At 50.6% G+C, this 13,408-nt stretch overlaps 1 protein-coding gene across 3 annotated transcripts; it reads left to right on the top strand.

Moving 5' to 3' along the window:
- The first annotated feature begins 440 nt into the window (after positions 1-440).
- Positions 441-12,774, top strand: Rnh1 (ribonuclease/angiogenin inhibitor 1). Of its 3 annotated transcripts, none has more exons than XM_013117611.3 (10): positions 441-571; positions 6,668-6,778; positions 8,496-8,666; positions 9,019-9,189; positions 9,643-9,813; positions 9,889-10,059; positions 10,145-10,315; positions 10,498-10,668; positions 12,236-12,406; positions 12,535-12,774. In XM_013117611.3, exons 2-10 carry the CDS (start codon positions 6,693-6,695, stop codon positions 12,620-12,622), a joined length of 1,371 nt encoding a protein of 456 aa, XP_012973065.1. In that variant the 5' UTR covers positions 441-571; positions 6,668-6,692; the 3' UTR covers positions 12,623-12,774. The 3 variants fall into 3 exon arrangements, with proteins under 3 accessions (XP_012973065.1, XP_012973069.1, XP_005064277.1); XM_013117615.3 differs by lacking the exon at positions 441-571 and adding an exon at positions 4,772-4,922; XM_005064220.4 differs by lacking the exon at positions 441-571 and adding an exon at positions 4,886-5,024.
- Positions 12,775-13,408: the final 634 nt, after the last annotated feature.

The following is a 13,408-nucleotide window of genomic DNA, read 5'->3' on the forward strand; positions in this document are numbered from 1 at the left end:
AGATCCGCCTGCCTCTGCCTCCCGAGTGCTGGGATTAAAGGCGTGCGCCACCACCGCCCGGCTTTAGTGAGGGTTTCTTAAAGCAAGATAGGCATAGTAATCCCAGAACCCTGGGAAGCTGAGGCAGGATCGACTTGACTCCGAGGCCACCTTGGCTACATAGAATTGTTTCAGGCCATCAAGAGGTATACAACGAGACCTTGGTACCCGAACAAGCAAGCAAGCAAACAAACCCAAAACTCTCCAACACATTTTAGCAGAATTAAGGAAATGTTTATCATGTAGGTCAATGGCCGGTCCAGGAATCGGCCAGCACCACCCGTTACCATGAGGCGTAAGCTCCAGCCCAGGCGCCAGCCACCCCTGGAGCACCACTGCTGCACAGCTAAACACTTCCCGAAGGTAGTTCAAGCATCCTATTGCCAGCTAAAAGTACCACGCGTTAGGCCCCGCCCCCACAACGAACCCCGCCCCCCCGCAGTGCTGACACGCCTCATAGGGCCTCGCCTCGCCCACTCCAGTCAGAAGGCCGCCATCACGCCCCGGGTCTCCAGGCCTCCGTCACCACGAGGTCAGTTTCACGCGCTGTCATTGCTTGTGGTCACTCAGCTGTCCATGCCGCGCTCCGCCGGTGAAGAGCTGGGGGCGAGACAGGAGCTCCCGCGCGGGGTAGGGTGGGGCTGGGGGGGAGGGACGGACGAGACGGTGTCTGCGCACGTGGATGACGCCATCGCATCAAGTACCTCCGCCCACGGTTGGCTGGGGGGGGGGGTGTCCTGGCGCGTCGGTATGCGCATGCGCATTGTCTCCTTCGGGCCACCGACGCGAGGACCCGCCCAGTCAGATCATTTGCTCGGCTTCCCCAAGCAGCCCTTGTTCTTTAGCAACCCCTTCCCCAAATCACTTCCTCGGGATACGAGTAGGTGGGGCCCTCGATGGGGCGAGATCTGAAGTGGAGGATCGCTCGATCGTCCAGCTCCTCCGAGAACTGCGGACTCACAGTGGGGCCTGAAACAGGGGCAGCCATGCTCTAGGCCTCCCCGACTCGAGGGGAAGTGAAAGCAGCTCCCGTGGGAGGCCATGTAACTGGTTCCGCATCTTCTGAGAGTCGCTTTGCAAACAGATAGATTCTTGCAGCAGTTTATGCCATTTTGGCAGAGTTTAGGAAGGACCGGCTAGATCTTCTTTGCAGGGTAGTGAAAAATCTGTAAACAGTCCACATAGAGATGGTTGATTCAGTCACATAAACAGATAATTGTACACAAAGGGAAATTACATTGTATACACTGTTTTAAAATATGTATATTTTGAGACAAGGTCTTGCTCAGTCGTCTGGCCATTGTAGGTATTTTTTTTCTTTTTAAAGACAAAGTTTCACATTTTAGCTCAGCTTTGCCTGTAGTACAAATTAATCTTGAACTCATCCGGATTCTCTGACTCAGGTTTTTGGATTGGGCCGATTCACTTAGTAGGTTGTGTGTGGTGGCAAAGGCTTCCAAGCTCAGTGGAGGAAGATGAGGCCAGCCCTAGTTAACACATGTGGTTCAAGGGGAGTCTGAACTACATACAAGGCCATATCTTTTTATTTTTTTTCTGTGTGTGTGTGTGTGTTATTTTGTTTTTTCAAGACAGGGTTTCTCTGTGTAACAGCCCTGGCTGCCCTGGAACTCATTCCTGCCTCTGCCTCCCTAGTGCTGCGATCAAAGGTGTGTGTCACCACTGCCTGGTTTTTTGTTGTTTTTTTTTTTTTTTTTTTTTTTTTGAGACAAGGTCTCATGCTGTAGAACAGACTGGTTTGGTACTCACAGAGATTCCCCTGCCTGGGCCTCCGGGCTAGAGTGCTGGGATTAAAAGCTGCAAGACCACAGCTTTAGAAAAAATAAATAAATAACAGAGCCATGTGTAATGTGTGTGCCTTTAGTCCTAGCACTCAGTGCAGAGGCAGATGGATCTCTGTAAATTTGAAGGCAGCCTGGTTTACATAGTGAGATCCAGGACAGCCAGGACTACACAGTGAGACCCTGTCTTGGAGGAAAACAAAACACCCAGAATTGTAATAGTTCTAAAAAAAATACTATTTTCATATCTGCTGTAACAAAATGGCAAATCTGTTGACTACTTTGCATTGGTCACTTTACAGTTCTGGAGAGAAGTCCAAAATGAGTTAAAAATCAAGTGTCTGTGGGTTGCTCTTCTGGAGGTTCCAAAAGACAGATGTTTCTTTGCCCTTACCACCCGTTTCTCTGCCACTCTGTCCTCATGGTTACAGGGGACACACCCATGTTAGTTTCCATTACAGCATCCAGTAAAGTCAGTGGGAACTCAGCATACCGAGCGAGCCCATGCACCCGTTCTTTCCCTTCCTTCCTCCCTCAGTGGAGGAGGTCTCTATGGAAACCCTCATTTTCATGCACGCAGCATCAAGAGAGGTGCTCGATTTCTATACAGATTGTCCTGAGGTCCAGGTGAAGTGCTAGAAACACGTTGTACCTGCCAGGCACATGGCTTGCTGAAACCCAGCACCCCAAATTAGTAGCCCCTGCCCTTGTCGAGTACAGAGTGCCCATGCAAAACCACAGCTGTCATCTTTTTTCTTTTTTGACGTTTTGAAACAGGGTTTCTCTGTATTGTTTTGGAGGCTGCCCTGGAACTCGCTCTGTAGACCAGGCTGGCCTGGAACTCACAGAGATCCGCCTGCCTCTGCCTCCCGAGTGCTGGGATTAAAGCGTGTGCCACCAACGCCCGGCCACAGCTCCCATCTTAAGGGGAATATGATATAGTTTATTCTGGAGTCATTGTCAGTGACCATGGCCTGGGGACATTGTTATGAATAATGCATGTGGGGAACCTTCGTGGATTCCATGGCAGGCGAGGTGGGAAACAAACATGTCAGGCAGACAGAGCTTAAGTGAGAAGTTTTATTAGAAAGGGAGGGGGAGAAGAGGTAAAGAGACACAGACAGAAAGAGGACAGAAGAGAAGACGGACACATAAAATGTCCTGTCAGGCCCAGGGGAATAGCAGGAAAGAGAGCGCAAAGAGAACATCAGTGGGCCGAGGTCTTTTGTATTTTTGGTTGTGAGTCAGCCTTTTAAGGGCTGACCCATCTCTCCAACCCTGGAGGTCTTTCTTTTAAAGGGGTCCTTTGCACCTGGGCTGACCAGGATACTGCCTGAGTGCATTCTGCCAGCTGATGGGCAGGGCAGCATAATGCCTGAGTCCTTATAGACACAGATGTAGGTTGCCTCAGATCCCATGTTCCAACATGGAAGTTTTGTAGTTTTACAAAACAAAGTCATAAATCAAGGCAAGTTTAAATGACATTGGTGGGTACATCAGAGAAATAGGTACAGCAAGATGAAGGACGATTTTCTATAGGTCCAAGATAACATTCCTAGCTTTGGGGTTGATGGAAGCTGTTGGTCTGCTAAATTAAAAGATTACAAAAGGTTTCTATCAGTCACAGGATGTTAGTTCTGACCTAGAGATTGGGCAAAGAAGGGCAGTCTGGGAGGGCTAGAAGTAGCCCAAGATAAGGGAATTAGGCTCTGGAACTGCAGTATTCCAGTCTCTCCACGGCACTGGAATTCTAATCTGTCAGTCTCTGTAGATATGGCTTCTTCACATCTGCACCAAGAAAGGGCTGGTCTGGCCAAAGCTTCCCTTCTAGTCGGGCAGCCTTTACCTTTCCCAAAAGAACGGATCCCCTAATTCACAGTTGCTGATGTCTTGAGTTCCCGCGGCTCCTGCAGCCAAGAAGATTAAGCTAGGTCTGCAGTGACCACTGTGCAGGGTTATGAAGCTGAATTCCAGTCTACCTTCTTGCCTGCCCCTTTGCCTCCCTCTCCCTCTTCAGGGCTCCCTGTTCCAGGTCTTTTGGGGAAGACGATCCCTGACCTCCTATGCTAGCATGCTGGAATCCCCTTTTCTTGTGTTACTTAAGCCCCAAGAGGCAGGGACTTGGAACAGTGACTGGCACACTTTGGTGCCCAACAAATGGGGGGATGAATGCTGGTTCCTTGACAAGTATGTGTCTATCTGTGCAGGAGAGCAGGACTTTGCTGACCTTTTCCAACGTGCTAGAATTCTAGCACTCAGGAGACAAATCTGCACGTTCTAGGCCAGCTACACATCAAGTCTTTCAAAATGCAAATCCCATAATGTGGGAGTGTGTTACAACGTTTAAACATGGGCTAGAGATAGCTTAGCAGTTAAGAGCAGTGGCTGCTCTTCCAGAGCACCCAGGTTCAGTTCCCAGCACATATGTGAACGGTGTCTCACAACCATCTATAACTCCAGTCCCAGGGAATCTGATATCCTCTTCTGGCAGACATGTATGCAAATGAAACATTTATATACATACATTTATAAAACTAATGCCAATGTGATTAAACAGTGACAAAATGCTTGTCGAAGGATAAAAGGCCTCTGTTTACCATCCCCAGGGGGCATAAAGGATTTGTGGGGAACCATGTTTTGAGATAGGGTAACAGAGTCCTGGCTGTTCTGAACTCACTATATAGATCAGGCTGGCCTCCGGTGCACTGGGATTGAAGGCGTGTGCCCCACACCCGGTTTGTAAAGAGTGTTTTGAACACTGTTCTATGCCTGAAAACTTTTTTGGCTGGTAGGAGACATGGGCGTGTGCTGCTGTTCGTTCCAGAATCGCTCATCGCAGTCGCACCCGTTTCGCGGCAGCTGTGAATCGTGTTACATATTTTTAGTCAGGCCCAAAAGAAGTGACTCAGGTTTGTCTAGTTCTGTTCCCAAAGTGCAGCTTGGATGTGGGAGGGACAGACCTGGTGGGCGGTTTCCTGAAGGCAAAGTGAAAGGCTAGTTGGGGCCAGAGAGTGAGGACCGGCGAGAGGCCCCGCCCTGGGCGGAAGGAACGCGAGCGATCGGGACCTCTAGCAGCAGAGCCAGGTGAGCTAGGGCCATGCTTCGGGGCGCCTGGCTGACTCTGAGAGTTTTTCTGGAGTCCCCTCCTGGCCCTCTTAATACGTGGCAGAGCGTCTGGACCAGAAGGTTCGAGGGACCAAAATTAGGGCGGGGGCGGGAACGCTGGCCCGGCAAGCCTCTGAGGCCTGTTACTTCCTAGGGGGGCACAGATGTGCCCCGGAGGAGCCTTTCTCGGTGCTTGAAGTCTGAGCTCAAGTCTCCGTGGCCAGCGGCCAATAGGCTTACTTAAAGACCCAAAGGGGGCTGTCTTCATATCCTAGAATTAACCCAACTGGGCTACGGTTAGGAGCAGCTAGCTAGTAATACCCAGTCGCAGCTAAGCTGAGGTCTAAGCTGGGCTTGTGGGGCCTCCCGCCTGGTCACCTGTGTGCATTCCAAGGACTTACACGCCAAAGGATCAAGAGCCTGGTCCCAAGGCCAAGCGAGGGAGGAGAGTCAGCTGCCTGGTTACTTTCACATCCCTTATCTCTGACCTCATATGATCAGTCAGAATTGCCTGGCACGGGTTCTCAAAGCCCAACCCTGTGCTTTCCCTAACGGTAGACACTCTAGGATCCCCTAGTCTGTAATGAGGAAGAGAACTGGACTGTGGGCCTGGAGATGCAGCTGTGAGGGAAGTTGTGGAGCTGCCCTGCCCCACCTTTAGTGCCCTGGTGATGACTGTGTTTGTATGGCACACCCTGGCATCCAGGCGGTTTATTCACTGGCTAATTGGGGGTGGGGACACCTGGTTGCTCCATGCCGTGGCTGTTATGACCTCAGTGAGTTATCCATGCCTTTGCATCAGTTTCCCCTGTCACTAACTCATGTGCCAAGATGTGTAAAGTGAATCTTTCTCCCTGGTTGACGTTAAAGAGGTATTCTCCCAGTGCTGGGAAGGAAAGGGAAGGCCCGTTTAGCAAGGCCAGGCACTGTAACCTCATACAGAACTGTTGTCATTGTCATGGCCATCATAGAGGGCAGCTCAGTGGATTTCTCTTGTTTTTAAACAGAACCCAGAACCCCTCTCCTACATCTGTGCTAGCAGCACAGCACAGATTACTTCTTCCAAGGAACCCCTCAGGATACTAAGCTGCCTGCTCAGGAAATGTGGGGACATGGGTGTCTGTCCCCCAGGCCTCAGGAACATCCTTCCACAGCCAGTAGCAGCCTTGTTTATTCAAGTTCTGTGCCCATCCCTCATTTTTCTCAGCCTGGATCCTCTGTGAGCTGGGCCTGAGCTGGCTGAGGGTTTTGCCAAGCCTGAGCCCCTAGCCTCGGAAGGAAATCATGGAAGCAAGTGCCCCAGTGGCTACCCTTGAACACTCCCCTTTCTCCCAGAGTCCTGTGCCTTCCCACCCTTCAGGTGGTTGCTTGTGTCCAGGATCCTGGCTCTGGGCATCTGACTTTGTGGATGGCTTGGCAACAGTAGTGTGGTGCTGCCTGCCACCCAACTTGTTCTCAAGACATAGGCTGAATGAATAGGAAGCTCCCCTATTGGGGTTTCCAGACAGCCATGCTCAGGCACACGAGGCCGGAGAGTTCCAGGCCAGACTTGGTGCCCAGTGCTGACTTCAGCAAGGAGGTACCCGGATGGCTGGGCTCTGTTCTACTGTCTCATAGTGCTGACCCTTAGTGGTATTTGCTAGGGTACCATGCAGGTAGCCTCTCCTAATACCTTGTTATCAAGCTATGGAAATTTCCTCAAGAGTTCTCTTCCTTTTTTTTAGGCTCGGATTACATTGTGTACCCACCATGAGTCTTGACATCCAGTGTGAGCAGCTGAGTGACGCCAGGTGGACAGAGCTCCTTCCTCTGATCCAGCAATACCAAGTGGTCAGGTAGAGACAGCCTTGGGGACCTTGTGGGTACCGTTGGGTCTGGCTGGGATGGTGGTACTCTGTTGTGGAGGTGGGTGGTTCTTGTAGCTTGGTGGACAACCTGATAGGGGTTTGCTGTGTTTCAAAAGCATGCTATTCATGGACACGAAGATGTTTTGCATAATCTTCATGAGGTGTTACTTCAACCTTTTTGTTTATTTGTTGTCAGACAGGGTCTCACTTTGTAGCCCATACTGGCCAGGAATCTGGCTATAGGGACATAGCTCAGTAGTTGAGTCCTTGCCTAGCATGCCCAAGGTCTTGGGTTCAATTGAATTCCAACAAAATATAAATGAGCATGGTGGTATAAGCCTATACTCCCAGCACTGGGGAGGTGGAAGTAGGAAGGTCAGAAGCCAGCGGTCATTTTCTGCTACATAGTGAGCATAACATAACATGTTAGCCTGAGATACAAGAGTTTAAAAACAACTGACAACGAGGCATGTAGCTCATGTATCTAGGTAGTAGAACTTGACTAGTATGTATCGTGTATGAGAAGCGTAAGTGAGCCACTGCAGGCTCAGGTAGGGTGGGCAGGCTTGATGTGGAGACTGATGTAGCAGGTGGTGGGCACTCTCCAATCTGGCAGTCTAGACTCTTAGTACTCAGCTTCTTCTCTGGAGAGAGAGTAAGTAGGCTTTTCAGGAGGTAGTGGTGCCTGTCCACACCTGTTCCTGCCCATTTCTGACTGAGAAAGGGAGTTGATACCAGCCCTCTTCACTAGGCTCTCAGGTTCCCAGACAAGAGATAGGTACCTGCTTCATCCTTATCTTTTCCAGAATAGTATTGGGTTTGCCAAAGAATCAGATGGGCAATTAGGCATCCCAAGCCCTCCATCAACTTTCCATGACCACGTCCCAATCGATATGGGTTACCAGCTTTGTCCTGTGACTTTCCCCATTCTTCTTTTTTTTTGGTTTTTTCGAGACAGGGTTTCTCTGTGGCTTTGGAGGCTGTCCTGGAACTCGCTTGGTAGTCCAGGTTGGTCTCGAACTCACAGAGATCCGCCTGCTTCTGCCTCCCGAGTGCTGGGATTAAAGGCGTGCGCCACCAACGCCTGGCGACTTTCCCCATTCTTAATGGCTTAGGATCCCACATGACTTCTACTGATCATCTCAACCCCTTCTGTAGGGTTCTTCTTCCTCTTGTCCTAGTGACCTTTAAGATTTGAGTCCAGATACCCTGCACAAGTTCCCTTGGCTAATCTGAGGGCTCTTTGTGGTGGTCATATGCTTTTGGAGACTATGGAGATACTATGGGTGTGGCCTGTCACATTGTGTCCTGGGTGTACAGTGGCCCCATGTGGACATAACTGAGTCATAACTTGCTGTGGTTCATCATAGACTCATGCTGCTGCAGCTCTGATCAGGTCTGAGTTCCTTTGCCTGCTATCAACATCCGTTCCTACCCTCCCCACCTCCACTCTTCAGTGCTGGAGCTTTGTGCAAGCTAGGCTTTCTTGTTTTTTTGAGAAAGCTTTCTCCCTCTGTGTAGCCCAGACTGAGTTAGAGCTTGGTGACCAACCTGCTACCACACATACCTGTTTCAAGCTTAAACATTGTAGTTATAGTCCACATTTGCATCTCTTGGCTCCTGGTGGGTCAGTCATATCACCTATTGTGTGAGATGGTGGTTGGTTGAGGCCAGCACCATGCTGACCCAGGGGTTCTGTCTGCAGGTTGGATGACTGTGGTCTTACTGAGGTGCGGTGCAAAGACATCAGCTCAGCAATTCAGGCCAACCCTACCCTAACAGAGCTCAGCCTATGCACCAATGAGCTGGGGGATGCTGGTGTGTGCCTGGTGCTCCAGGGCCTGCAGAATCCCACCTGTAAGATCCAGAAGCTGAGGTAAGCCAGGGGCTCAGCCCAGCCTGTTCAGGGTAGAACCTGACATGGCCAAGTGGGTAGCTGTGATGTAGAAAGCCCCTGAGAGGTGGGTAAGGTAGGTAGGGACAGGCTGTGGTAATAGGCACTCCCAGCTCCATCCAGAACACAGGGAAGTATGAAGTGCTGGGACAGGTCACATTATGGCTTTGTTCCAGGTCCCAACCCCAAGAGAGACTCTGGCTGAGCCACACTGGTATCCTCCTTTGGCCTGGGACCCCATCTATAGGAAAAGTAGTGCCCTAACCCCTGTAAGGTGTGGTGGCAGCTCTGGCCTGAGTCTGTTCATGACTGCTACTGATGATATGTGCTTCAGCCTGCAGAATTGCAGCTTGACGGAGGCTGGCTGTAGGGTCCTGCCTGACGTGCTGCGTTCTTTGCCTACCCTGCGTGAGCTACATCTCAGTGATAACCCTCTGGGAGATGCAGGCCTGAAGCTGCTTTGCGAAGGTCTTCTGGACCCCCAGTGCCGCCTTGAGAAGCTTCAGTGAGTGTTACCTTGCCAGGATCCCTATGCTCTTTGCTGCCCCTGACCCAGAGCCCAGCCATCCATCCTCGGGAAACCTCACACCAGCACCATGGATAAGAAAAGAACCTTGGAGGGAACTCCTAGGATTTGAGGGGCTCTCCTTTGTTAGGGGCTGGCAGCTGACCTAGCCTCTGAGAGTAGTGTGACTCAAATGAGTTGAAGATACTCTCCAGAGGAACTTGTTTCTTTCTGCCAGTTCTGGGAGAGCCTCAGATTTTGAAGTGGGGCTTTTTTCAGTAAAGGTTTCCTGAGTGATGTTGGTGTCCACATGAGCCCGGAGACTGTGCCCGACCAGACGAGTCCTAAAGAGGCAATGGGAAATGAGATGCCAGCAACCCCTTGTTTCCCTGATACATTTCTAGACCTATCCTTAATCCTTTTGATGTGCCTGAGACCTGTGCCTGCCCCCAGGTTGGAATACTGTAACCTCACAGCTACCAGTTGTGAGCCTCTGGCTTCAGTGTTCAGGGTGAAACCTGACTTTAAGGAGATAGTGTTAAGCAACAACGACCTCCATGAAGCTGGTGTCCAGATGCTGTGCCAGGGCTTGAAAGACTCTGCCTGTCAACTGGAGTCACTCAAGTATGTACTAGGTCACAGAGGCTAAGGGGTAGGGGCAGGCACCAGTGCTCCTCTTATTATGCCTTATGTCTCCAGGCTGGAGAACTGCGGTATCACATCAGCCAACTGCAAGTATCTGTGTGATGTCGTGGCCTCCAAAGCCTCACTGCAGCAACTGGACCTAAGCAGCAACAAGCTGGGTAATGCGGGCATTGCAGCACTGTGCTCAGGACTGCTGCTCCCCAGCTGTAGGATCAGGACTCTGTGGTGAGTCAGCTGCCAGCCGTGCCCTGGGGATGGGGGACATGGCGGTGAGTGAGAGACATCCTTTAAGAATGTTGCTGTCCCACAGGTTGTGGGAGTGTGATATCACTGCAGAGGGCTGTAAGGACCTGTGCCGTGTCCTCAGGACCAAGCCGAGCTTGAAGGAACTTAGCCTGGCTGGCAATGAGCTGAAGGATGAAGGTGCCCAGCTGCTGTGTGAGAGTCTGCTCGAGCCTGGCTGTCAGCTGGAGTCACTGTGGTGAGGGGGCCTGAGGTTCTAGGACAGAATGGGGAATGGACAGAAATGCAGAAAGGCTAGGGTGGAGAGAGGGTTGGGAGCAGCCGAGGACAGTGCTGGGCTGAGGTGCAGGTACACAGAGGATGAGGGATGGGGAAGGGAGTGGGTGAGCCATCTGGGTTCCAGCCTTTCTGTTCCCACAGGATAAAGACCTGTAGCCTCACAGCTGCCTGTTGTTCCCACTTATGCTCAGTGTTGACCAAGAACCGTTCTCTGCTGGAGCTGCAAATGAGCAGCAACCCACTGGGGGACTCGGGAGTCCTGGAGCTTTGCAAGGCTCTGGGCCAGCCAGACATTGTGCTGCGTGTGCTCTGGTGAGTGTGTAGGCGGGCATGTGCTGGGAGGCAGATAGAGCTTCAAGTCTGACCAGCTTCCTCCTGTGAGGAACCCCAGGTAGAGATGTCCTAGGGTTTCCCCCATCTCATCCTGCCTCTTGATAGTATCTATGTAGGCCAGACTGGCCTCAATCTCAGAGATCTGTCTGCCTCTGCCTCTGTCTCCTGAGCATTACAGATAAGGCATGCATCACCAAGCCTGGGTTCTTTCATTTTCTTAGACACGTTCTAGCAACTTCCAAGAGTACTAGAATCTCATCTTTTACAGAACCTTGTGTATCCTGGTCATTGCACTAGATGTGGAATCTGAGCCACTCATTTCTTCCTTTTCTTTCTGGTTCTAGGAATGGCTCTGTTGTCCCAAATCTCTATCTGCTTATTCTCGTTGGTAGATTTTTAAGTTACTATTTTATATTTGTTTGTGTGTGTGCACCCTGAAGCTCAGACACCATGCGTGCATGTGGAGGTCAGAAGATACCTTACAGGAGTTAGTTCTTCTACCATGGGGTTCCAAGTATGGAACTCAGGTTGTTGAACTCAGCAGCAAGTGGGCCCAGCCCTCTTTGGCAGCTTTTAAGATTTTCTACCCATTGTGCTCTGGGCTATTGATTTGCCTTTATGTGGGTCTTGGTCCAGAGAAGTCATGTGCTTTCATCATCTTTTCCCGTTTCCTCTCTCTCTGCAGTGTCCAGGAGTCCAGTCCTTGGGTTTTCAGGGCAATTCAATTCCTGTCCTCATGTTCTTTTCAAGTTTTTGTTCTCATTTCTAGACATTTCCCATTTTCCAGCCTGTCCAGAGGCTCATTTCCTCTCTTATGTTGTCTCATTTCCCATTTATCTCAGCCGGGACTTCTGTGGCGGCACATCTTGACTGCTGGTCAGGTGACAAGTCACTTACAGATAGGGCCCTGTGGATTTCAGGCCCACCTTTTTGTTTGTTTTCTCCCGAGATAGGGTTTCTCTTTGTAGACCAGGCTGGCCTCTGCCTTCCAAGTGCTGGGATTAAAGGCATATGCCACCACTGCCTGGTGCCATAGCAGCTTCTTGATGTCACCTAGCCTACTTATACCTTGAGCTCCCCAGTACCTCTGGCTTCCTCAGGTTCCATCTGATGGGCATGGGTCCTGACCCTGCTCACTTGTACCCCAGTCTTCCTCAGTCTGGAACCTGTCTGTCCTGTCACTTTTTTTTCTTTTTCAAGACAAGGTTTCTCTGTGGCTTTGGAGACTGTCCTGGAACTAGCTCTCAAACTCACAGAGATCCGCCTGCCTCTGCCTCCCGAGTGCTGGGATTAAAGGCGTGTGCCACCACCACCCTGGCCTCCCCCCCCGTCATTTCTATAGGTGCCCTGATGTACCTGGCCTTGGTGCACAGGGTTCTGACCTAGCCAGGCTCTTGGTGCTCAGAGATGGATGTGCCCTTCCTCTTTCAGGGGAAGCTAGGCTATTGTATCCAGCTGAAGGAAGCTTAGCTGTACTTGAAGTATGGAGGGACTACTTTCTTGCCAAAGCCCACAAATGGAGAACAACTCTGCCCTCTCCATCCAGGCTAGGGGACTGCGATGTGACTGACAATGGTTGCAGCAGCCTTGCCACAGTCCTGCTGGCCAACCGCAGCCTGCGGGAACTGGACCTCAGTAACAACTGCATGGGGGACACAGGTGTCCTGCGACTGATAGAGAGCCTCAGACAGCCCAGCTGTGCCCTTCAGCAGCTAGTGTAAGTGATGTAGTTGGTGAAGGTGGTGGGACGGGGGCTGCCTGGGCTCAGGGGATTCAGACAGTAAGGAAGGAATGGATGAGTAAATAGCAGCACCAACTCACTCTCTCCTTCCTGCCCGTGTACAGCCTGTATGACATTTACTGGACGGAGGAGGTGGAAGACCAGCTGCGGGCCCTGGAGGAGGAAAGGCCATCCTTGAGGGTTATCTCCTGAGATGTGCACCTCTACGGACACACAACATTAATGCAGCACCAGGATGTCTGGCTCTGGGTGTCCTAGTGTTGACCGGAGAGAAGCAGTGTAATCTAATTTCAGCAGAGAACTTCAGACACTTTATAACTATTAAAACACAAGTCGGCAAGAAAGGCCCTGTCATTTTTTTGTGGGCCGGCGTAGCTAGCTGTGCAATGACTGCTTCCTGTGTATGGGGCAGTCCATTCTTATGCTAACCTCAGTGGTGGGTCATTCATTAGTCAGTATCCAATAAGGTCTTTTAAAAACCTGTGGCCCTGGACAGCCTTGAACCTTGGGCATACTCTACTGCCTGAGTGTTGGGACTCCAGACATTGTAGAGGGGATTCCAGCCAGGCGCCATTACACTTTGCTCCAAAGCAGGTCTTAAAGGGACTGTCAAAGCTGAATCTTCCTCCTGTCCAAACTGAGTAGTAAGTGAGGATGATCTCTGCTTGTATTGGCAAGCATACTTTGGAAGATTTATTTCCCGTAAAATCGCAGGAGACTGGGGTAAGATTCAGTGGTAGAGCTCTTCTAGTACAAAAAGGGTTGAAAACAAAACAAACCCCAAGAGATCAAAATCTCTAAAGTCTAAAATTCCCAAATTATAAAATGAAATCTTCAAAGTGAAACTGCCAAAATAATTCCCATGACTACAAGTGCGGAATAAGAGAAGGGTGGCCAGTCAAATTCTAGAGAAGAGACTGGCTATGTGATGTGGCAAATATGAAAGCTAAGGGGCTTTCTTTTTATTTATCTATTTAT

The sequence above is a fragment of the Mesocricetus auratus genome, unplaced genomic scaffold (assembly GCF_017639785.1).
Source record: "Mesocricetus auratus isolate SY011 unplaced genomic scaffold, BCM_Maur_2.0 Super-Scaffold_4256, whole genome shotgun sequence".
NCBI lineage: Eukaryota > Metazoa > Chordata > Mammalia > Rodentia > Cricetidae > Mesocricetus > Mesocricetus auratus.

Coding starts and splice junctions, on each gene's coding strand:
- Rnh1 (XM_005064220.4), top strand. CDS start 4,936: ATGCTTCGGGGCGCCTGGCTGACTCTGAGAGTTTTTCTGGAGTCCCCT. Junction 9,190..9,642: donor TGCCGCCTTGAGAAGCTTCA/GTGAGTGTTACC, acceptor GCCTGCCCCCAG/GTTGGAATACTGTAACCTCA. Junction 10,316..10,497: donor TGTCAGCTGGAGTCACTGTG/GTGAGGGGGCCT, acceptor CTGTTCCCACAG/GATAAAGACCTGTAGCCTCA.